This window comes from Jatropha curcas, chromosome 8 (genome assembly GCF_041381405.1).
Source record: "Jatropha curcas cultivar XTBG-Jc1 chromosome 8, XTBG_Jcur_1.0, whole genome shotgun sequence".
NCBI classification, from domain to species: Eukaryota; Viridiplantae; Streptophyta; class Magnoliopsida; order Malpighiales; family Euphorbiaceae; genus Jatropha; species Jatropha curcas.
The window spans coordinates 26,110,854-26,137,053 of NC_143158.1; the positions used below are offsets into that span (position 1 = coordinate 26,110,854).

The 26,200-nt window shown below is 32.8% G+C and overlaps 2 protein-coding genes across 4 annotated transcripts; both read left to right on the plus strand.

Moving 5' to 3' along the window:
- Nucleotides 1-2,780: 2,780 nt before the first annotated feature.
- Nucleotides 2,781-9,476, plus strand: LOC105628501 (zinc ion binding protein). 2 transcript variants are annotated; one of them, XM_012209918.4, is made up of 8 exons: nt 2,781-2,998; nt 3,699-3,914; nt 6,039-6,138; nt 6,785-7,118; nt 8,108-8,387; nt 8,746-8,821; nt 8,913-8,959; nt 9,057-9,476. In XM_012209918.4, the coding sequence occupies exons 2-8, from the start codon at nt 3,829-3,831 to the stop codon at nt 9,238-9,240; spliced, it is 1,107 nt and encodes a 368-aa protein (XP_012065308.1). In that variant the 5' UTR covers nt 2,781-2,998; nt 3,699-3,828; the 3' UTR covers nt 9,241-9,476. The 2 variants fall into 2 exon arrangements, with proteins under 2 accessions (XP_012065308.1, XP_089581357.1); XM_089725231.1 differs by lacking the exon at nt 2,781-2,998 and adding an exon at nt 3,019-3,148.
- An 11,196-nt stretch (nt 9,477-20,672) lies between these two features.
- LOC105628499 (uncharacterized) lies at nt 20,673-24,549 on the plus strand. 2 transcript variants are annotated; one of them, XR_016322266.1, is made up of 3 exons: nt 20,673-22,162; nt 22,619-22,795; nt 24,307-24,549. XR_016322266.1 is itself a non-coding variant. In XM_089725385.1 (2 exons), exon 1 carries the CDS (start codon nt 21,479-21,481, stop codon nt 22,145-22,147), a length of 669 nt encoding a protein of 222 aa, XP_089581511.1. In that variant the 5' UTR covers nt 20,673-21,478; the 3' UTR covers nt 22,148-22,162; nt 22,619-24,549. The 2 variants fall into 2 exon arrangements, 1 of the variants encoding a protein (XP_089581511.1); XM_089725385.1 differs by having other exon boundaries at nt 22,619-24,549.
- Nucleotides 24,550-26,200: the final 1,651 nt, after the last annotated feature.

Sequence of the window (26,200 nt, forward strand, 5' to 3'; positions counted from 1 at the left end):
ATATTGGAGATGAGTTATGAGAATTCTTGTGTATAGGAGAAGAAAGTTCAAAAGCTGCAGAAAAGAGAAGCTAAAACAGAGTCCAAGCTTTTTGGAACGCAAGGTTTGATATCTTATGTTGTTTACTAGTTTCTTTGCATGTAAATTGTGTGGTGTGTTGCTAGTGAGATGATATGTTGCTTGTTGTTGAGTGAGAAGATTGGATATGTTATGAAAACAGGGGATGGAATGAATTCATGAAACAGAGTTTGCTGGAAATTTTACCAGCAACTTCATCTTGATTTTGACCCCAGAAAATGATGGAATTAGGAAGTGTGATAGAAGAGTTATTTGTTCCTCTATGTGTTGTCTTTATGTGGGCTTTTGAATCATTTCATTTGGAGTTGTATATTGAGAGTTATGGCCAAAAGAACACAGACTGCACAATCTGGAAAAACGTCGCGCGCTCGCGCATGCTGGGAAGCACGTCGCGCTCGCGATTTCCCATTGCACGCTCGCGACTTGAGTCAGGTAGCTCTCTGACTCTCAATTGCACAACTCGCGCTCGCGAGGATCACATGCGCGGTCGCGACTTTGGCCAGAAGCTCTCTGACTCTCAGTATGCGCATTTCACGCTCGCGAACTCCACAAGCACGCTCGCGACTGCATCTCGCGCTCGCGTCCTGTGCTGCGCGGTCGCGACTTGAGCCAGAAAACTCTCTGACTCTCAAATGGTGCATCTCGCGCTCGCGAGGTTTGAAGACGCGCTCGCGACTTCTCTCTGGGAAGCAGCTCGCGCTCGCGACTTCTCCTTGCGCGCTCGCGACATTGTGTTTTCATGCATTTTGGATTTCTTTTTCTATACAATTACATTCCTTTGCTCAACATGCATGCATCCAATCATTGTACAACAAAAATATACTATAAGAACATGGATTAAAACAACATACAAGCATTCATATGATGTGAAATCAAATCAACATGATGAACTATGAAGTTATGCAATCATTTATGTGTTATGGTGTTATATTATTGACATGTATATAATAAGCTCCATTGAGGTTAGGTAGAAACCATGTAGATAAGGCTATGTCGCGACATAGAATAGCAGATCTGCGCCCCATACAGTTTGGAACTCCGGCTACAGGCCGTTGAGTGGATATGATTATACAGGCCATAGCAGCCAAGCATACAGTTTTCATACAGTTTCATACAGTTTATCTTATCACCTCGGTTTCGCTATAACCTTATGGAGCCATACAGATATTTTGACTTATTCATACAGTATTATAAGAAGAAAGAAAGATCATCAAAGTAAACTGAACATGATATGATTTGTGTGCTTATCTGTGCTATATGTGTTTACATGGTTCTTTGACATATGTATGTGTTTATTTGTTTATGTTATATTGAGATATCCACTGAGCTTTATGAGCTCAGCGAGTTACCTGTTTAACTCGCAGGTTTTGAGACTGGTTCATAGAGAGTCGGATCACAACTGCTAAAGTTCATCTACAGAAGACTCAATCTTCAGGGTAGCTAGTCATTTTGCTATATATCTTTTTATATTCCTTTCATGGCATGTACAGGGCACACAGTGGGCCCAAATCACTTTGTAAACAGTATCATGTATTGTAAATATTATCTACATTATTAATGTTATCAGTATCAAGTATTTTCTACACAGTATGAAGTCAGCATGATAGATCATACAGCCAGCCAGTTTGTAACATCTCGACTCGGTTCATTCGGGTTTTCGGGCGGACCGGGAAGGGGTGTTACAATTATAGGCCTTTCATTGTCCATGATAGTAAGGTTTCAAGAAGAAGAAAATGATTTTGGAGAAGATGACACATTTTTTGATCCCTCATTGTTTTTTTGAGTTTTTCAATTGGACTCAAAAACCTTTTAATTTGTTCAATTAGGTCCTGAAAATAATTTTAATTGGATATATAAAAGCCATTGTAATTCTATTAAAGTTAATCAAAATGTATAAAAAAGTCTCATCAATTCCATAAAACTTTATGTAAAATTCCAGTGAAATTTGTAGAAATCTTAGAAAATCGTTCAATTCTATTAAACTCAATAATTCTTTTAAAATCTATCAGAATCTTAATTCAATACACCCCCTAAGTTTTGGAATTTAAGAATTGCACCAAAGATTAAGAATTTTTTGAATTTTGGGTTATTAATCTTTCATGCCATGTCTTCTCTTAAAGAATTTGATATCCATAAGAATTTGTTGCTTTAGCAGGATAAATGTTGATCTGCTGCAATGGTTGTGATTTTATGCTGTGAACGGATTTAGCTCCTGTGAACCTTGATTTCTGAACTCATTATCGCAGTTAGCAGTACAAGTTTTATGCTTCTGACTAGGTATATAGTACATGTGCTCAAGGCATCCAAGTGTAGATACATTTAGCACCTAATCAAACATAAATTTCCACAAACATAAAGTTTTTTGGATAAATATATCTCACTTCCTGCATAGAACAGTAATTCCATATCCAAATATCATTAACTTAGCAGATTTTGCTCATTATGCAAAGCCTCAGAGAGTTCAGATGTACATCTATAAAATTAGAAAAATTCTATTTATTTAATATAGCTTTTGCATATTGTGCTATCTACCCTATCACTTCTTATTTTTTTTTTTTCATTTTTTTACTCTATTAGCTAGTATTTTGTTTAAGAAGAAAAAATATTTTTGGCGCGTTGCGCCTGGTAACACGCGCTTATGATTTATGAAACACTTAAACAGGCGGTAGCACTGCTCACCTCTTTTTCATAACAAAACGATGACGCTTAAGCGTATCTAATATGAGGGCCTCCCCGTCCCTTTTCTCCGTTTCATCTCTTCCAATCTCTAGCACTCTGTTTTTCTCCCCCTCTCCCTCATTCTCCCCTTATTATGGTTTCCTGGTGGTTCAGCGGGCCTTTGTTGCTGGATCGTTGGTGTGCCACTTCAGCTCGGCTCCCCGGCCATTTCAAGTAGTTTCCGGCAAGCATTCGCAGATAGGTAGGTCGAATATCGTCCCCTAACATCTCTTTATGATTTATATTGCATGGTTTGGTGAATGAATGAAGGGCTTGAACAAGTTGGGACTTGGTAATCTCTCACAGCGACCCCTTCGATTCCAGTTCGATTGAAAGGAACTCCCAGGCTGAAGTATGCTGTTTATTAAATCTGAAACAGTTATACTGATCTTAGGTCTTAATAAATGAATTTGCTGCAAGTTTTAATTAATATCCGAATGACGTTGAATTATTAATTCCCTAAAATCCAAATATAAAGGAAAATGAATAGAAAATTTGTATGCAAACCCAATTCCTATCAACATGCAATTACTGGTTCTGAGTGTATATATGTTGTATGTAATTTGTTACTTTGGTTTATGTTGTGTGTAATTTGTTACTTTGGTTGAATGAGAATAATGGGTCAATTTTAGCTGCTATTGAGCTTGTTTTAGGAATATGATTGGCTTTTTTCATATCATTGCTTTTGGATTGCATAGGTGCTTAATAGTTTTGCTTCTACATTCCATTGTTGTTTCCTGCAAATATTTTTCACGGTAAATTGTGCCCTGAACCTAATTATGCTCTTCAAGTGATTTTGAGAACTCTGAATGTGTTGATTGCCTCATTTTTATAGATGCCAGCTAAACAGACCATTTTCATGGATGTTATTTGTGGGGGCTGACATTTTTTTTTTCCTCTAGAAAAAAATCCAGGAAAGGTGTTTTTGCTTGGCTATTATCTCAATATTTGAACCGAGGACAACCAAAATTAGTCAGAGTTCCGAGGACAGACACTAGCAGTGAGAAACCAATCACAGTTGTACCATTAAAAATGGATGCAGCAAAGAAGAAAGCATTGTTTCGTGCTAAGCTCAATGCACAGAAGAAAGACAAGCGAATTGATTCTCCTCTTGTTAGGTAATCCTTACTTTTTAAAAATGGAACAATTTTTTTTTTTTTTTTGGACTCTAATTTAAAAATTCTATGCATTGAGATATTTGCTGTCAAGTGGCTTTTTTTTTTTTTTGCAGTTCTCTTTGTTATTTAGGGCGTTGGAGACTAACACAGTGCTATATCATGTGTGTTGCATATGAAGCTGTTTCAGAATACAAGGAAGGATGCTGTTATTATTATTGTCAATTTTTAGGATTTATCTAGTATCATTTTGCTTTGAGACAGAGAAAAACTCGTATGCATACCACAAACCAATCTCTAACTTAAGTAGTGGAACAAAATGGTAGAAGATAAGGCCGAGTTTCACCCTTAGTTACTCAACTTATCGCTGATTTTTATATGGCCACTCAACTTCAATTGTTGTCTAATAAAGGTCCTTTTGCTAAAGTTTTTTAGCTTCAATGTTGACATGATAAGTAGGTAATATGTTTGTAATATAGTTGTATAATTAAAAATGGATTCCAGAACTTTCCTACCTTGTCAACTGATTAATTTGTTTTTTTAAATGTCAATTTGGCAAAAATGACCAAATTGATATGAAACGACAATTGCATATTGTTGGTACTGAATTGATGTTTAGTTAACATTCTGAATTTTTTTGATAAACTCAGTAACCGTTGGTTGAATTAATTCCAAATTGGACGGGCTCATCTTACAATCAGTCTTGTTGGATTTTCTGTTCATAAAGAGGTCATTATTTGTGTATGTAATCTTGGCAAATGGCCTTTGCCCTTCATTATGATCCATTTCTTATCTTTTTGAAGACTTTCAAATCTGTCCTTTTGCTTTTTATCACTATCTTTTACACAGATGTTGACATAACAAATATGTAGATTTTTTAAAGGTAAATTATTATTTAGTCTCTTAGATTTCACCTAATTAACAAGTTTGTCCTTGTATTTTGAAAATCAAATTAAATAGTCTCTGAGGATTATTTTTATGAACAAAATGATCCTTCAGTTAAAAAAGAAAAATGGAAGTCATTTTTAAGTGGACAAGAAAAGACTAAATGATGACCTTTGCTAGCCATTGAAACCCTAATTTCATTATCCTTCCTTCCTCTCTCCCTCTCATAAGAGCCAAATTCTTATTTCCACCGATGATGACAACAGCCAAAGTTCCAGTCATTCAATATACCACATATGTGCATGTTGCCATGGGGGTCTTCAGCCTTGCCTACATTCACGGCATGGGAAATCCTTTCCAGCCTCACTTCAATCTCCTACCATCATCAAGCATGAGCTTCCATCTGCCATAATGATCATTGCAAACTCACCAATTTTGTTTAGTTTATTTTTATGACAAAGGGGAAAGCTTGATAAATCTAATCCCTCTGAAGTATAATTTGAATGAAAGCTGGATGTTTCACCTCCATCTCCTACCATCATTGAGCATGAGCTTCCTTTTTCCCAAACATTAGTTCTTTTCTATCTCTTTTCTTGTGGTCAATTTTTTATCCATTGCTCTTCAGGTGCTAAAACCCTATTTCCGTTTTGTTTGTTTATCCTATTACTAGTGAGTCGTTTGCTTCCTTTCTATTCTGCTGCAATTGTTGTTTGAGTCGTTCGCCTTTTTTTTTTTTTTTTGTTTATTTTTAGTTGCTGTTGTTTTTCACTTATTCTTTTCGTTAATTTTATTTTTGGCTGCTGATGTCATTTGCTTTATTTTTTCTTTTCTTTTTGTTTTGTTTATTTATTTATTTGCTGTTTCTTTTTTTTTTTTTTAAAAAAATTGTCATTTTATTCTGTTTCTTTCATTTTCTAGTGTCATTTAAGTTGATTACATATGTTATAAATGGTCAAGGGTATTCGTAGGGTATTTATTAGTTTTAAGTTCCAATATATCCTTTGACTGTCAAATCAACTTTGGCTACGGTAATTTGCAACAAATCCTAAAAGGTCTATTTTGCTTATGAAATCAAACATTAAAGACAGTTTAAATCGTTTTTCAAAATGTAGGAACAAACTTGTTAATTAGGTCAAAACTTAGGGATTAAATGGTATTTTACACTTCTTTTAATCGTCTTCCACTTCTTCTTTTTAATGACTAAAGTTTTAATCTTTTCCCCCTCTTGCACATGACATTCAGGTACAATGAATTTGATCAACCTGTTTGTAGGGTTTGTGATGTAGTTTTGAAATCTGAATCCCTGTGGGATGCGCACCAAGCTTCTAGGAAACATCATCAGGTAATGTCTTAATGATAATGATTAGTTATTCATACAACATGCAGTTACTTGGTCTGATATTCAGACAACATGATTGGGAAAGTAACACTATTTTGCTTAATTGTGCAATCAAATTGCTCTTTTTTTTTTTCCCAGTTCAAGTGCAGGACACATGATGATAAATAGCATTCATCAATGTGCTGTGGTGTTGATTTATGTGATTTCAGTGCTTTCCAGTAGAATGTCGAAAAAGAGTTTTCTAACCTTACTATAATCGAAAATGTTGAAAAAAAATAATTTTTTTGCATGGATACGGATTCCCAAAGATATCAAGTTATTAGTTTTAAGTTTGCTTGCCGGAGAAGGCATTTATATTTTAAAAGCCTTTTGATTTGATGATGATTAATCCATGTTGTCTTGCTTGTGGACGCTACTGTATCATGAAAATGCAGTTCTTTGTAAGTATAGATATAGAGGTATAAACCCCAAGATGTGTGTACTTAATATGCATACGTATATACTTGTACAAGTCATAAACTATATTTCATATTCATTAACATTTTTCACAATTATATGCAGAGCTGTTTCTTATTTTTGTTTCCATAGGTTTACATTTCATTTTCTTTGTTTCTGAGAATCTACTAACATGAGTGTTATTATGATGCAGGCAGTAAATAATATTAAAGCCAATGCAGTTGGACGTGTGCACACAAAACCTGAATCCCATGCAGAGTCTACTAGACCTAAACAGGCACCTAATGCAGACTTGCATGAAACCAAGTTTGAACCCTCAGCAAAATTGCCCAAGCCTCAGTCATCATCAGTACTTCCTGCAGATTGTTTTGACAATCACGAGACACAGTCAACTACACCTAAACGTGCACCCAAAGCAGAGTTGCCTCATAAAAAGTTTGAGCCCTTGAAACCGTCCGAGCTTCAATCATCATCTGCACTTCCTCCTGATTTTTTCGATAATCGTGTGACAAAGAGACAAAAAAGTGGTATGTAGCTTTCTCTTTGTTCATATGAATTTGCTAAAATAATATAAGTGAAAGGAGATGTTTGGATTGACTCTTCTCAAAAAGACCGATAAATACCTATAGCTAAATAATTCAAACGTAAAAGAAAATTACTCTGATCAATTTGACTTAAATGCTCTGATGCAACTTGTTATTGGATATCAGCACTCATTTTGACACATTTTTTTCTATTACTTGATATAACAATGAGGTTGTAGCACTGTGACTTGGAGGTTACATGTTTCAACCATAGAAACAGCTTCCCTCCAATGTTTAGAGAAAGTTTGTGTGCATGTAGCTGCATAAGCAATGCGGGAGGCCTCATGCACTCTAGCCCAAAAAAAAATTTAAGCGCTGGTTCATTACATTCTCAATAAGGTCAAAAATTGAAAAGGCTTTGACCTATTACTGCTCTACCAAAGCACTGTCCTAGGAATGAATATAAAATCAAACAACAAAAATATCAAGAAAAGAAAAGCAATTGGTCAACAAAAATATCAAGAGAAGAAAAGCAATTGGTCTTCATAAGACTTCTAGTCTATGAGCTCACAATCAGAATTTGTTCAATGAGGAATTCTATGAATTCGATTTTGGAAAATGACTTTATTATTCAGAATGTTGGGATACTATGTTATTTTAACTTATCATTTCAAATGCTAATTTTGGTGAGGCAGCACATTGGGCCTTCAACTGTTCCTTGCATGAAAAATATTTTTTAGTAAGCACCTGGTCTAAAAATTATAATAATATAATCATCATTTCTATGCCTGATTATTATGGCCAGCAATTCTGATGCGTCTTACGTCTTGTTGCTTCTTTTTATTGGCATTTGACTCATGGAAGCATATAGGACTGCAATTCCTTCTGATGCCTGCAAACTGTTGTGAATGTTTTCCTTGAATGTATTTTGTTTGTCTGTATATGTTCTTTTGTTCCCGTTTTTGACATTCAATTACCCCTCTTGGGAACAGATGCTGTGAAATCATTGGATCCGGATTCATGTAAAACTTCAGGCAGTTCTTTCCAAAATAAGGTGGAATTATCTGTAGAAACTGATATGAATGGATTAATTAGTGGTAACGATGTGCAATCAAAAATCTCTAGGCATGCCAGGGAATTCAAGCATACTACAACAGAAAATTCCGTTTCAGAAACCAAGCAAGTAAAGGGAGCTCTTCCTGAAGGCTTCTTTGATGACAAAGAAGCTGATTTGCTTGCTCGTGGCATTAAGGTTATTAAGCCAGATGTCAAGTAAGTTTTGACTTGTATATCTTATGCATGTATCTTAATTAATGCATCTCTTTTGAATTGGTGCAAATATGAGTTCCTGTTTCATAGACTGTAGTTTGTCTTACTAATTGGATTTTAAACATGCTATTGCTTGATTCTGTCAAATGACAAGGGGAAGAAGAAAATATCAATATGATAATGAAAAATAATTTTGGTGGAGGTTAGATCTATATATGAAGCCTCGCTGGTGTAATACCTTTATGATATGCCTATTTCCAGTGTGTTATGATCTTTTTGTTCCAATGTGCGTGTTATGTTTTTTATGCTTCAAGCTCTCATTTCAAAAATCATAAGCTGGACCATTTTAAATCATGGTTAGAGATGAATACAAGGAGTTTGAAAAGTTGATCCAGGAGGACTTGCAGGAGGTGGATGACCGTTTGGAAGAAGAGGAGGTCAGTGCTACTCATTTATTCAGTATTCAATTTGCCTTTGAAATCTGTTTCCTACATTACAACCTTATCGATATGTTGTACTTAACTGCAGATTGATGCAGCTGAAATGATAGAGGAGGCTGAATCTGTGGAGCAGAAGTAAGTCCAATTTGGCCGACTGTCCTTGCATATTCTCGTCAATAGTTTCTTTTGCTAATAAGTTTTCCCCCTTCCATTTTGTTTCTCTATTTTACAGGGCCTACAGGGGAAAAGTGGAATTATTGAGAATGAAGAAAATGGAGTTGATGACTGCTAGGTCTGCCAAACAAAGAAGAGATTCTGCTGTTGCTGGCAAAGAGTCTAGTCATGAAGAATCATCTAGCGATGATGATGATAACGATGAGAATTTCGCAGTTGATTGGAGAGCTCAACACTTGTGAACTAGCGAAACCAAACTAGTCAGTATTTATATTCTTTTATATGTTGTGAATGTCAGCACCTTTTTGGAAACTAGTACCATAGGAAAACCAGACATACAAGCTCAATGAACAACACTAACAACATTTGCGGAATTTCCTGTATCGTTGATATGTTTTCCAGAATTCTATCAACTAGTAGTGAAGGAAAAACTATATCCAAATTATCCCAATTCAAGACATTATATTTGACATGCTGATTTGAAATTTGCCAAATCAATATACATATACAAACACACACACACACACACACACACACACACACACACACACACACACACACACACACAAACACACATATATATACAAAGCAAGCATTTTTTCCCTAGAAAGTTGACACGTGGCATATCCGCTTGGCATTTTAATTTGACATGTGGCGTATTCCTCCAATTAGACTTCCACTTGGCACGGTTTGATTTGAATTTATTTACAATTAGTGTTTCTGATTTGATTTGGTATGATTATTCAATGTATTGTTTTGGTTTGAATTTATTTTGAATTAGTTTTTCTGGTTTGGTTTGATTTGGTTATTTAATATATTAATGGCTTTACGTAATTATTATTAATTATTAGTTTTTAAAAAATGATAAAGTTTAATAACAAACATTTCCGTGTATTAATGGCTTCAAATTTGTGAAGTTACAAAAACATTTCAATGCTTTATTAGTGCATTACTGTTTTTATCGTTTGATTTGGTTATTTGTGTAGTTTTATTAGTGTTTCCGTTTATTTTTTTTCAAATGGTGTGGTAATGCACTTTTTTTAAATTTTAAATTGTTCACTCTCAAGGAACACTTTAACTTTCTTAAAATACTATATATATATATAAATTGTATCACTATATTCTTATGTATTTTTTCAAAAGTGTATTGGTCCCTCTTTTTAAATATATTATTCGTTTTTTCTTAAAAGTTCATAATTTTTTGCATTTCAACAGGGTAAGCATTCCTTACTCAAACTGTCTTACTGTCAACTTTTTTCAAGATTATTTAATATGTTATTGTAGTAGTAAATTATCAAATAGAAGTGAAAAGTACGATATAATTGAAAATTTGAATGCAAATAGAGATGATTGGACAATAAAAGTGAGGGTATCACGATCGTGGGATTTGTCTTTTGACAATAGTGGAGATTTTACGGTTACAGAGATGGTATTGCTGGATGAAAATGTTAAATATAATATTTTATATTTTTATTATTTTGCATAACCAATTAAAAATAAAACTATCACTTTACATATTTATATGTAATCGTTTTTTTTTTTTTTTTTTTTTTACATTTGTTATTGTAGAAAAATTATATGCTACCACTTTAGGATTTAGTTCTTTTTGTCTAATGATGTAAAAACCCTTTACATAAACTGTTTTAATTTAGCTGCAAATTAATCTACTTTTCAAATATTTGTACTAATATTTCAGTTTTTTTTTTTTTTTTAATTTTTAAAGCCCGGAACTAAAGTTTATACAACTGAAAAAATAAATATTGTAACTTTAAACTTCTTAGATGAACAATTTAGGATAAACGGACGGTTAGTTTTGCAAGAACTTTATATTTGTTACTTTTTAACATTTAAATATTTTTAAATTTTAAATCCACGTATTGAGGGGGATAAATATAAGAATTAATCTTATATTTAATATTAAAAGCTTTCATTATACAAATTAATTAAAAAAAAACTAATTGGAATTTAAATTAAATTTGACAAAATTTATAAAAAAATCCATAGTTTTAAAAACCCAGTGCTTGCTAGTCTTTAACTAAAATGTATATAGGAGTATTACAGGGTATGTGTTTATCCCATGCTTTTCAAGTTCTTGTTTTTTTTTCTTTTTATTTTTTATATGTAATTTTGATTTGCTAAAAATATCTCTAGCAAATGCCATATTTCTTTCTACTTGTGTTTATGTACATTAACATTCACAAATAAATATTTAATTCTCAGAAATGCAATATTTCTTTCTTTTTGTGATTCATACAGAATTGTCCTTAACAACCTTTTAAAATACTTGGATGGCTCTAACAGTAATAATCAATTCCTTGTAGAGTTTTTTTTTTTTTTTCTTTTTTCTTTATTGTTCCCATTCTATAAATCCTTCAACCCTAATTGGGATTAAAAGTTAAGTACTGTTTTATAAATATATTCTAAAATATAGATACTCAGGGTTGGATCGAGCTAAAAGATTTCGGGGATAAAAAAAATAAAAATTTGCAGATTTTAATATTGTGATTTATTAATTGAATTTATTAATTATTGTGATTTTTTTATTAATTTTCAGATTTTAATATTACTATGCCATGATTGATTTGATTTAGGATAAATATTCAATTTAATTCTTAAATTTTTCAGTTCAATATTAATTTTTTTATCAATTTAGAATCGATTTGGTAAACTTCTTTCTGTAATGAAACCAACACAAATGAAGGCCGCGTTTTAGGCGAATTACTTTGTCCGTTTGTAATTTATAACTAGTCGAAGCGCCGACTATTTATAGGTTTTATGAATTCATGTAAATTTTTTTCTAAAAAAAAATTTTATAGATTAATTTGATTGATGGTATTTTACATTTAGATGCTTATGCCCTTAGCTATTCATACTCCATGGTAAAATTAAATAATTATAAATTTCATATGATTACGAACGACATTATTTAGGTTCTTTAATGAAATAACACTAACTTCTAATAATTCATATGATTCTTTGCATTTTAGCATTTTTTTTTTAAAGGACTTTGCATTTTAGCATCAAATATTAATAAAGTCACCGATCTTTACAATTTTCAAAAAATAAATATTTACTCTAATTATATATATAATATTTATGAATAAAAAAACTTAATCACATGGGCTCCATTTTTGATTAAATGGACAGGACTTCAACTTGGGAAGGAAATCACTCTAGTGCTAGCCTTTATAGGAATATTGGTAATGCAATTCAACTAACATATTAACTTTCATCTCTCAGCCATGTTAGTTAAAATCTATGATGCAAGGAAATTCTCAGCAATGGGCGTTTCACATGTCCATTTCCCCATAATCCGTATAAAATTATATTTAAAACTTTGCCTGAAACATTTCTGCGTTTAACATTGGTTAAAATATTATTTTATTAGTATGGAAATTGTGATTCTGTGATTAGGTGTACGCAATGTCTATTCAATAAGTTTGGGAGAAATCTCTAGATTATAATGGCAGAGGTACAATGACAATAACTTTGCTTAACAAAGTGTATATATACACACACACACATCTAAGTGCCTAACATAGGCAGCTTAAATGAAATGAAGTTTTTGTACATTAGGTATTTCCTGTAAATGTAAAATGTTCAGCTGGAAGTTTTGTGACTTTGATTAACTGGTCCGGAAGTTGGATTGTTGCATACACCTTCAATTATCTTTTTGATTGGAGCTCAGTTAGTAACTTCCTTCCTTGTATGCTTCCATTTTAAGGATGTTTCTTACTTTCTTTTATGTTATTTCAAGTGTATTTTTTGTATATTCAATCATTTCCGGCTTGGGTATTATGTTCGTGGTAAAGATGGTACCGGAGACCAAATGACGAATTCTTGAAGAGATCTAAGCATCGTTGATGACACATCAATGGCCAGAATTCTGAATGACGAATTCCGGCAACTAATCTAGCTCTTGAAATATATGACATTCTTGATCCTTCCTTTTACTAGTATAGTCTTCTCGGCTGGAATCATAAATGGGTTGTCTGTGATGTTCTTTGAAACAAATCAAGCATTGGAATTTTGTTCATTCAAATGATATGTTATCTTTTTATTTTCATGAGAGAAAATAATTATGTTTAAGGGTTGCACTATTTCACTCCATTAGTTACGTTCTATTTCTTGACAAGTTAATTTCATTTCCATTGATCAAATTAAGCTTGTTTAAAATGGAATAAATAAATGTTTTAGTAGAGATACATGCTAAATTGTCTCTTTAAAAAATGTTTTAAATTTAATATTGGATAAATTTTTGGAATATATTAATCAATAAGATGCAAATGCAATTTAGGATTAAAATGGTTTATTTTAATATTTATTATAATAATAAATATACTAATACAATTTATTTAAATTCAAACACAATTAAGGAAGGTGAAGAATTTCAAATGCATTTAAGAAAATTCTTAACGTTCTTGATAGTAAATGCAAATTTCCTAGTTTTGAGAAACCCAACATCTGCGACTGACAATTTTATCAGTTTTATGCAATTTTGAGCACACATCAGCAAGAACAACGTGAACTTTACAGATTGCTTCCAAACTTTCATTTATTATGTTTTGCAAAACAATTTTTAATATTATGTACATTGATTACAAAAGTAATAGATGTTTTGATATGATAAAATCAAAATTCTAAAATATTTTATTCCTACAAACCAAAGAAATAATAAATTGAATTCTATAAAGTTGTCATCAAATATGTTAGAATCACTGTTAGTACCGTTGATCAAAATAACTAAACTATTAATTAAAGGTAGGCAAAAATAAAACTCAATAAACATTAAACCTAATGCGAGAGAGAGAAAATCAAATATGCAAAACTGATATGCAATTTGTTATTGTTCTAAAAAAATGGGCAATTTGTTAAATCCTATTCAAATATTTAAAACTAATCAGATCTAACTCATACACAAACTGTAAGAATGTGGTTAAAACTTACATTATTGTTCGAGTCACCAAAAATCAAGGTTGCACTTCGACTTGTCTCTCTTTCTCAACTATTAGTTTAGTGCTGCAAGATAGTTAGAAATTGAGACTAGATGGGTGAATGTTGAATCTTGATTGTTGGTTGCTCGGCACGGCGATGCAGCGCAAGAAGGGGAGGGGATGTGCACTCTCATCCTTACACAAACTACATATGAACCTTGTGGTTCATAGGTAGTCTATGCAAGAGATGCTACATCTGATGCTAAAAGTATTAAGTCTAATTCCAATAATTAAAATCTTTATTCATGATGTTACTATCATAATCCTGCACAACTTTGAACCTAAATTCTACAGAAAAAACTGTAAGAGTTTCTCCTAAAATATTAACATTTCAAATTTTGAAACATGCTAATAACACTTATATAAAATTTCAACCTTGAGTCCCAGAAACTATTTCAAATCAATCAACTTATACTTCTCATTTCAAGCCACAAACTTTTATCATTAATCCATTCATCACATAATAATTACTATTCAAGTACTAACCTATTAAAAGCCTCCATAAATATAAAGTTTATATAGACAGTGATAAATCTCCTTTACAAATCTATAGTTACCTTACATGATCCATAAATATTAATACATGCCATAGATAAATCTGTGCTATATAAAAATAAGGAAATATTATATGTTATCAAAAATAGATGAGTAACTCTGAATTTGACGCAGATCACAGTTCTCCTCTAAACACATCTATTCATTAGTTCTTGCGCATGAGAAAAACTCAACGCGCTAAGCTATAGACTTACTAGATATACAAATACCAAGTAAAATATATGGACAACCAAATAATATTTACACAATTCTCATCAAAGTGCATCAAGCAATATTCATATAATTACTAAATGAAACATTAAAAGTATTAGGTTTGAATTTTCATATTTATCTACCAAGTCCATACACACATAGTATCAATCATATTTAGGGTCAAATAACCAAAATTATACTAAATTATCAATTATATATATTTCAAACATTTACATTCAAGAAATTTTCTTCATAATCACTTCGTGAACAACAGAATTCTTAAGAGGTTTTATATATAGACATACGCATCAATGTAGAATATAATTTTTTTTATTCAAGTATGTTAAAATCTCATAATAATATTAATTATCATCATTACATGTTTAATGCACATAATCTTTATTAGGATTGAAAGCTGTATATGGGAACTGTATTGAATGAGGCAGCAAGTATTGGAAACTGGGCTCGAAAGCCATATTAAGCTTGAAAGATATATTAATAGTGCGTCAAACGCTAGGATATCTCAATGTATCGCAAAAACCTATATGATCGCAATATTGCTAGATAGTACACTAGACATGTTACTCTTATTCTATCCGACTCCCACTAAGCTTAGAAGGGCAATATTACACTTTTAATACTTCATATCACTTTTTCCATATAGCAAAAGCATTTAACCTCAAGAAAATGCAATTCATTTACTTATGCATAATCATCAATTTGAATTCCATAACCATTTTAATATAAGCATCATGTAGCATAATTAGCTTGATTCCATTTGAGAAATCATTCACATTTCCATAATCATAATAATTCATACTTTAACCTTAATCCATGCATTTACTATTGAAATCATAAATTGAGCAATTACGCACCATAAATTTCCACATTTCACCTTCTTACACACACATATACAAAGCAAGCATTTTTTCCCTAGAAAGTTGACACGTGGCATATTCACTTGGCATTTTAATTTGACATGTGGGGTATTCCTCCAATTAGGCTTTCACTTGGCATAATTTGATTTGAATTTATTTACAATCAGTGTTTCTAATTTGATTTGGTTTGATTATTCAATGTATTATTTTGGTTTGAATTTATTTTGAATTAGTGTTTTTGATTTGGTTATTTAATGTATTAATGGCTTTAAGTAATTATTATTAATTATTAGTTTTTTAAAAATGATAAAGTCTAAAAAAAATGTTTCTGTGTATTAATGGCTTCAAATTTATGAAGTTACAAAAACATTTCAACGCCTTATTAGTGTATTAATATTTTTAACATTTGAATTGGTTATTTGTGTAGTTTTATTAGTGTTTCCGTTTATTTTTTTTAATGGTGTAGTAATGCACTTTTTTAAATTTTAAATTGTTCAATCTCAAGAAACACTTCAACATTCTTAAAAATACTATATATATATAAATTGTATAATCATATTCTTATGTATTTTTGACAAAAGTGTATTGGTCCCTCCTTTTAAATATATTATTCGTTTTTTCTTAAAAGTTCATATTTTTTTTGCATTTCAACTGTCCACTAACAGGGTAAGTAATTCTTACTCAAAAAAATTTTTTTTGTCTCAGTTTTTAAAGATTATTTAACATCTTTTTACAGCCGTCAATTATCAAATACAAGTGAAAAGTACGATATAATTAAAAATTTGAATACTAATAGAGATGATTGAAAAATAAAAGTGAGGGTATCAAGATTGTGGGATGTGTCTTTCAACAAAAGTGAAGATTTTACGAGTACAGAGATGGTATTGCAACATAAAAATGTTAAATATAATATTTTACATTTTTATTATTTCGTATAACCAATTAAAAATAAAACTATCACTTTAAATATTTATATATGATCGTTTTTTACATTTGTTATTATGGGAAAATTATATGCTATCACTTTAGAACTTAGTTCTTTTTATCTAATGATGTAAAAACCATTTACATAAACTGTGGGTTTTAATTCAACTACAAATTAATGTCCTTTTCGAAAATTTGTACTAACAGTTCAGTGTTTTTATTTTTTTTTAAAAAAAGCCTAGAACTAAAGTTTATACAACAGAAAAAATAAATATTATAACTTTAAACTTTCTAGATGAAAAATTAGGGATAAACAAACGGTTAGATTTGCAAGAACTTCATATTTGTTACTTTTTAACGTTTAAATATTTTTAAATTTTAAAGTCACGTATTGAGGGGGATAAATATAAGAATTAATCTTGAATTTAATATTAAAAACTTTCATTATACATTCCTATGCTTATGCTTAGTACTGTAGCTATTCATACTCCATTTTTAAAATTAAATAATTATAAATTTCATATGATTACGAACGTCATTCACTACAAAAAAAATGGCATTTTGCGACCGACCAATCGGTCGCAAATTGAAAATAGCGACCGATATGCGACCGAAACTATCGGTCGCCAAAATGCTCATCACAAAATCTTTTGCGACCGACGTCGCAAATTAGCGACCAATAAAATCGGTCGCAAAATTGAAAAATCGGTTGCAAATTTTGGTCGTGTTTTCATTTGGAAACGCTGTCACAAATTGGTCGCAAAAAAAGTCTGTCGCAATTATGCAATTCGGTCGCAAATTGTAAATTTAAAATTTTAATTTTTGGTAGCAAATCGGTCTCAAAATTGAAAAAATAATAAAAAAAAATATTATTATGAAACTATAATTTTTTCGCACCTGTGAAAATTGACATATATATATATATATATATATCACAAACGCAATTCAAGAACAATGTAAAAATGTAATTGTTATTGTTCTGAACAAAATGTCAAAAAACAAATGAAAAACTAAAAAGGTCCAAAATCAAATCTACGCGGCTGCTCATCTGCACGATCCGATGTCGAATCGCTGGGAGGAGTACCTACTGGATGTACTGTAGTGCCAGGAGGGGTGACTAAGGTATTGTCTGCAGCATCGGGATCAGGAGACGGTAGTGGCTGCTGCTGAGACGTCGAAACATTTCGATCTGTAGCAGGCACAGGATCAGAGGAAGAAGTACCAGCACCGGGCTCACCGGACAGCCGCATCACATGCGCTTTAAGTTTTGCAATCTGTCTCTGCTGATCATCAGCACGAGCCCGTAATTCAGTAAACTCCTCGGCAGTGTGCTCGGGCTGTGGTCCTGCGCTGGCTGTAGAAGCGTGAGCTGCTGAGCCGCAGTAAAACTGTGATGCCTGAGACCTGATGCCGTATACCTTCCTCTTCTTCTCGTCCCCTACAGCCTCGAGATAAAGTGCTACCTTGTCAATTCTTGACTCAGCTTCAGATTCATCAGTCTGAGAAGAAACAAGATGCTCCCGAGCTGTAGTATAGTTCTCCTGAAAACAAAAAATTAATTAATCAATGCAATTGCAAGCTTTATTATATTGAACTTTGTACATCTTCGCAACGAGTAGAGGGTAAAAGTAAATATTATTCATTGTTACTTACATTGACGCTCACTGCACGTCTGTCGACAAACGTATTAAGGTCGTGGTCCTTCGTGTGAGTGTATGTAAACACCTCAATCGGGTTTGGCTCACGACCTAATTCTTTAGCCTGTAATGAATTTTTATGCATGATATATTAATATATATAGTGTCCTTTCATTAAACATCAATTTCATATACTGTGACTAGTTCACTTACTAATAATCGAGCTGTCTCTATAGCAGATATTGATCCGCCTGTGTGTCGAGAAGGTCTTGCTCAATCGGGTTTGGCTCACGACCTAATTCTTTAGCCTGTAATGAATTTTTATGCATGATATATTAATATATATAGTGTCCTTTCATTAAACATCAATTTCATATACTGTGACTAGTTCACTTACTAATAATCGAGCTGTCTCTATAGCAGATATTGATCCGCCTGTGTGTCGAGAAGGTCTTGCTCCATCACCGCCAGTCTCACTGTGTGACATCCCGACCCGGCAAATCGATCCGAGGATGGCAGGCTAGCTAGGGTAGTGGAATGCGAGACACAGGAATGAATCGAATCATATATCGAAAAGGGGGAAATTAATCATTAAAGCCCCTTTTGGTGGAATGGCTGGAGAGTTGGAAGAACTCCAGGGTTAAGCGTGCTCGCTTAACAGAAATCCTAGGATGGGTGACCTCCTGGGAAGTTTCCCATTTCACCTGCGAAACAAAACCGTGAGGGTGGGTGTTTGTGTTGGCCGGATTAGGCCGAGGCACAACCTCGTGGCCAAAGCGGACAATTCCTCTGGTGATTAGAGTCGGGGCGTGACACACTGCGCCTATTTTGTGCAAATATCTCCCGCTTTCTCTTGAATGCAGGATCCTCCTAAGCCTTTTGCTAGCTCTCCTATATCTCCTGAGACACGCACAGCTGCTTCTTACCGATTCTTCTCATCCTATAGGTGAAGTCAGCTTATCAATCAGCGCATAACTTCTCCCAGGCCACTTTCAGCATAGCCGTAATGGCCTCGTCCCGTATGAAATGTTTCTGCAAAAAATGAAATATAGCGTTTCAATACTAAGGAGGTATCTTGATGAATTGTAAACATTGAATGATGATATAACTTAAACCAAAGCGCACCTGAAACTCTTCCCAATAAAAGTCTCTCGCCTCTTGTGGTACGGCATCCCATGTGTATCCTTCTTTATGCAGCTGTAGCTTGATTATCCTCATAATTTGCCTTGCTGCTCGAGAAGATGGATATATGCTGAGAAAAAAAACAGAAGTGAAATACAATTAGACGAAAGCATCACAATCTGAACAAAATATGTCTTTGGAAAAAGTGAATAAGTACTTACTGTCCCGCTACCAAACTGAGGCTGATACGTGGATCTGATGAAGCTGCAAAAGAAGTGACAAATGCTATAAATGCAGATAATTAATATATAATTGAAATGACAGTAATTTAGGTTCTTTAATGAAATAACACTAACTTCTAATAATTCACTTGATTCATTGCATTTTAGCATTTCTTTTTAAAGGACTTTGCATTTTAGCATTAAATATTGATAAATTCACCGATCTTTATAATTTTTAAAAAATAAATATTTAGTCGAATTATATATATAATATTCATGAATAAAAAAACTTAATCACATGGGTTCCATTTTTGTAGAGATGGCAGATTAAACCGTTAATACAAAATTTTCTAAATTAGCTAATCAAGAGTTTTAAATAATTTTAAGTTTATCCAAACCTAAATTGAAGAATATCATTCAAAAAATTTAAATTGGAAATGTGGCTTAAATATGCCATTTTATCAACTTTTGACGTTAAAAATAAGAAAAACAATTCTTAAAAGCCTATATATATATATATATATATATATATATATATATATATATATATATATATATTATGATTTAGTGATGAAATCGAAAATGGCTCAAATGTGTCTCCTAAGTAATGAAAGCATATATGTCCTCTAATTCTATATTCAGTTTGGGATTCCGAGAAATTTTCTTTAACCAAAGAGCAATTTCTTTAAAATTCATAAAAATTTCTTTCATATTTTCATATTTCATTTGAAAATTTACACCATAGAATTAGTTATATTCAGCACAATTCTATTAAAATTGTTAAGATTTATAAGGAGATCCAAATATGAAATTTTATTTTCGAAGAATTTTCTTTCAATAAAATTCATTGCAAATGAAATAAATACCAATTGAAACTGTGTAAAAAATTCATAAAACGCCTTTAATGCGAGCACAAGCAAGCATGATAATAGAATATAAAAATAAGATATAAAAAATTTTCAGAAGTCTCATTATCATATATATTTATTAAAAATAAATTTAAAAAAAATTTAAAAATTTGAAATGTTTAATTATATATATGTATTTATATTCGTATATAAATCCATATAGACAGGTATAATAAGTACATATATACACATATAATAATGGATAGATATTCTAAAATTAGTTTGTTATAATAGATAATAATAGGTAGTTATGGATATAGATTGCCGCCAGAAATGAGAAATCTTAAACGGGAACTGAGGGTTTATTGTTTAAAAGTTGCGCGCAACCCAATCTTCTTCTGATCGCAATCTTAAAGCTATTCGTTGCAGGCGGTTTGTTTTCAGTCAATATCATCAAATCGATCCTTCTTGCCTCCTCTGGTTCCTGATTGTTTTCTGAGAAATTTGATTGTATTTGGATCCCCCACTCTGTTTTCGCTGAACCTCATCAATTTGATTCTGCTTTTTGACATCTCCGCCATTGGCTTCTTCTGATTCTGAGATCTGTGCGATTTTCCTCTGGTTCTTGATTGAGTTTTCTAAGAAATCTGATAATGTTTGAAACCGGAACCCTATTTTCGCTCAATCTCATCTATTCTTCTTCTTGGCATCTTCTCCATGGGCTTCCTCTGATTGTAAGTTTCCTGAGAGATCGATTTGTGCCTCCTCTGGTTCTTGATTGAATTTCCGGATTCCGATCATGTTTGAATCAAGAACTGGGCGAAGTATCAAGGATATGGCCAAGGATTCCGCTTTTTGACATCTCTGCCATTGGCTTCTTCTGATTCTGAGATCTGTGCGATTTTCCTCTGGTTCTTCATTGAATTTTCTGAGAAATCTGATCATGTTTGAATGCGGAACCCTATTTCGCTCAGTCTCATCAAACCGATCCTTCTTCTCGGCACTTTCCCCATAGGCTTCCTCTGATTCTGAGATTTCTGAGAGATCGATTTGTGCCTCCTCTTGGTCGTGCCTCTTCTGGTTCTTGATTGAATTTCTTAATTCCGATCATGTTTGAATCAAGAACTGGGCAAAGTATCATGGATATGACCAAGGTGGCAGCCGAGAAGGCCAGAGACATGGCAGATGAGTTCTTCAAGCTTCAAAACATAGACATGGCTATAAAGCACCTAATGGCAGCCAAGTATTTCAACCCAGAACTCCCTCACATCGATGATTACTTCACAGCATACAGAGTACACCAGTTAGCGGCAAACAAGAAAAACTGTTGGTATGAAATACTTGCCATCAAAGATTTCAATGTAGACGCTGACACAATAAAGAATCATTACAGAAGAATGGCATTAATGGTTCATCCTGACAAGAACCCCTCTGTTGCTGCTGAGGGCGCGTTCAAGTTAATTAAGTCCGCTTTGGACGTGTTGGGCAACCCGGTGAGAAGAAAGGCATATGATGCTACAATAAGTTCTGAATCAAGGTCTAACCCTTCAAAAACAACATTTGCTACTCCGAATACTGGTTCTCCTTCTACTTCTGGCGCTTCATCATCATCAAGAAAACGTGCATCATCTTCTTGGGGTCATATTCACATTGATCCGGTAAGCCCTAGCCCTTCAAAATCTAATCCGTCGAAGGTTACTGTGGTTCGTTGTAAAAACGGTAAAATGCAAATACGCCGCTTTTATCTGAATGCGGGGGAGGAAGTCCGCATTCACTGAGCCTTATCCTCACAGGTACAAAAATCTTTCTTGTGAATAGAAACGTAGATATATATATATTTTTTCTTATGAAATGGATTATTAGCCAGAATTGGGAATTTTTAAGCCGGGGATACTAGGTATTTCAGGATCTTAATATTTTGCTCTCTAATAGAGATTTTAGAGTTAATATCAATCACATCACTGCTGTTTTTGGGTTTCCAGTAATGATAGGGTTAAATCAATTCCTAAAAAGACAAGAATGAACAATATGTTGAGCCGGTAATCTTCTAAATTGAATAATTCAAGCGCTTCCGTATCTACTTGTTACTTTACTGCATAATCAATTTTTCCATGGGGCATAGTCAATCATGTTTGTTGTTTTCGCCCTTTTTTCTTTTTTTTTTTTGGACTGTTTTCTTTTGCAGGATACTTCTATTGGCACCCTTTTGCTGTAAAATTTTGAACTGCACTAATTAAACTTTTTTGCAGGTCGGCTTCTGAATACTTTTGGGGTTGCTAGCTTTTCTGTTTAGCTTATCTGCTCCAAGCTCCAATGTTCTTTCAATAGCGGCCTAGAAAAATATAAATCGAGGACCTCCCAAGCAGTGCCGTCCTTCCTCAACTCGACAGAGCCTCATCCTCCTCTTCATCCTCTTCCATTGACAGGTTCAAATTCTTTCTTGCTAATAGATGTGTGGACGAATGAGCTGCTGTAGATAAGCATTTTTGCAGGTCTTTTTGCTGGTGGTGGCTTCTGAATATTTTTGTTATGCCTGAATTTGAGCCTATATAACTGATGCTGTTGGGCTTGCTAGTTTCCCATTTTGCTATGAGTTCTGTTGCTGATTGCCATTTAGTTTTCGTTCTCAATTTTGTGGGCAATTGATTCTTTTTGTCGGCTGCTTGCTTAGCCGAGGTTGCTGCATGCTGGTGTATTTTCATATTAGGCTTGTTTTTAAGTTTCTGGTTGTTTCCCTTCACACTTCTCTGTTGCAAGCTTTGTTTTCGGTAGGCCCTCTGTGAGTTGGTTGAAAATATTTTACACTTCATTGTCCACAATTCGGCATTAAATTCATTTGTTTTCTAAATTGAGGACAATGTGTTTCTTAAGGTTTGGGGCGGGGGATTTATTTGTTTGGGTTAGTTGGTCTTTGTTCATATCAGTGAAATTTTTGAATCTTTGTTTTGGCTTCAAAAATTATTTTTCTCATAGTTGATTCTTTTCCAAAAAATTTCTTTTCAAGATGCAAGATAGTTTAGATATAAATGATATTTTTGTGCCTAATTTTCAACCTGAGGATGTTACCAAGGTTTTGATTGAGAAAAATTGAGCATATCTTTAATTTTCATTATCATTGTAGAATGCATTTCTTGCTGAGATTTGAGCAAAGTTTTAGGATGATTTAGTTAAGGGATTTAATTCTATGCGGTTTTTAACTTTTAGAGGTTAGTCCTAAACAGGGTTTAAGTAACGGAGCAGTAAAGTATTGTGCTTAAATGTAAAATTTACTCCTGTCTACTCCTATGTTTTGAGTTATTGAGTAACTAGGAGCAGGCATGTGCCCCATGTGTGTTTTTACGTCAAAAGGTAGCTTAAGATATGAGTATGTAAAACACTCTAGGTCATGAAAAAGCTGAGTAACCGGGTGCCGGCATCACCAATGTGGGTGTTCGCGTCAAAAGGCAAATCAGACTTAGGGAAGAGGGAGTAAATAGCAAAAGGAAAAAAAAAATAAAAAAAATAAAAAGCTCTTGTTGCTACTTTTGTTTGTAGTAGCCGAAGGAAGATGAATGCCAATTTAGTTTTATGTCTCTTAATCACGTTATTTCTAAAGCTTGCAAAATTCGAAAGTTGGATGTTCATTTGAATTTGAAAAGTGGAAAGGAAAGATTGTGTTTGATCATCTTGGTTTCAATCTTGTTACGTTTTGAGGCGGAAGAGACCGTGCATTAATTTGCTTATATCCGAAGTTTATCTTGTGTTTTATAGAAGAGGTTTTAGGACAAGGATCAATAAATCTTAATTGTTTTGTTTTGCTTGAGTACAAACAAAGATTCAAGTTTGGAGGAATTTGGTGTGAGCAAAATTGTAAGTGTTTTCTATAGGTTTTCATAATGATTGTGATGATGTTTGTCTGAGTTTGGCAGGTTGTTAATGATTGTGTTTGTGGTTTCAGCAAGGTCAAGGATTTTCTTTCTATTGGTTCTGTAGACAAGCTTGCAAGGGGTAGCCATCTTACCGTTTGGGAAAACATTTTTCTTTCTATTTTGCTTTCCGATGTAAAAGACCCAGGTTTTTTCACTTAGCTTATTTGGTCCTAGGTTGGGTGTATGGGGGCCTTGGGTTAGTTTAGATCTATTAAGCTAAGTTTTTCCTGGTTTTTTCAATTAATAAAATTACTTTGACATAGTTTTACACAGTGTACGAGTTCGTAAGCAGACTTTGTGTTCTCAATATGATTGTTCAGTAGTATATGATAACTTTATAAGCTGACTTTGTGTTTTTAATTTTCTCTGCTCTGGAAAGGAATCTGTGCCTCCACCAGTGGTTGAGTAATTGAAAGAAGATGAAAGTGCTAAGATGTAGATGTGGAGATTTATGTCTTTTCCTTTTGAAAAATCGAAACCTTTTAAAAATTATTCTTTGTATTTTAAACATTTGCTCCACAAAACAGAAATGTATCTAAATTTACTCTTTTTATTTTAAAGTTTATGCGTTTGGTTTGAAAAACGAATCAAACCTGATTTATTACTTAATTAGTTCTATGGATCGGTCTAATCCGATTTTAAAAAAACTGTCAACAATCTAACGTATCAAGCAATCTACCATAGTACTAATGTCTTTCAACTTCAATTTTAATTTTGAATTTCAAATATTATTAGTTAATTTTTTAAATACTGTTAAATTACATTTTTAAATCCTTATTAATTTACAAGCATTTCAATTTTAACATTAGTTCTTTTTATCAATTGAAAATTTCAACTGTCGTTATTTAATTTCTCAAAAGCTTTCATTTTACATTTCAAAAATTTTCTTACTTTATGAGCATCTCAATTTCAGCATCAATTTTTTTTTCCTTTCAATTATAATTTACCCATCTAGCAAATTTATTAGGGAAATTGCGTATATTTTAATAATTTATTTCAATTGTTTGATTTTAAAAGTTAGAGTACACTGCAAGCTACTTCATGATATGGTAAAAATAATATTAAAAAACAAGCTAAAAAAGGATTCTTTCTTTCTCTTTTCTTTTTTTGGTTAAAAAAAACGATCTCCTTTTCATTTGTGAAGATACTTCCGAATATTAAATTATAAGAAGACAATATTTAGCCAGCAATGAAAAACAAGACGACAAAAGATTTCAGTCCTCAAAGCTTCTAGTTATAACGAATCTCATCTTTTCAGTTTTTCCACGTGGCGCTTTTACATTGGCGACACATGCCCTTTGCCTATGTGATTTTTCACGGGGAAAGTGAGATCGATTGAGACGCGCGCGTCAACTTTTGATTTAGACCGGAGTCGCAAGTCGCAGCAACCTTACATGGAATCAAACCCCCCTTTGGTTCTTCTACAAAGAATATTCTGCGCGCCATTTACGCCACCACGCAATGGACGGCTACCATATTTCTTTAAAATCAATCCCTAACATCCAATGGTTATGAATCCAACCCGTCCATCCGATTCGAATAGATGGAACAATACCTGATTTATTTATCAATAAATATAAAATATGATTTTTTAAAATTTTATATCAATTGGGGGTATCATTTATTTATATATATATATATATATATATTTTTTTTTTAAACAATAAAAAATAAACCGTGGTTTTAAACTAAACAAGAAATTTATATTTAAAGGATTTTATAATAAAAAATATATAGTTAGCATCAATCGAAAAAGAAAAAAACGAGTGGCATATTATTTTTTGATCCTCCTATACCGCTATACGAGTGTCAATTTGTCAAGGCCATCGGTCAGTGAATCGATCAATCAAAAACTAACAAAAATATGCGTTTTGCAACAATCACACGCGCAACAGAATAGCGCGTGGGCTATAGAGCGGAGGC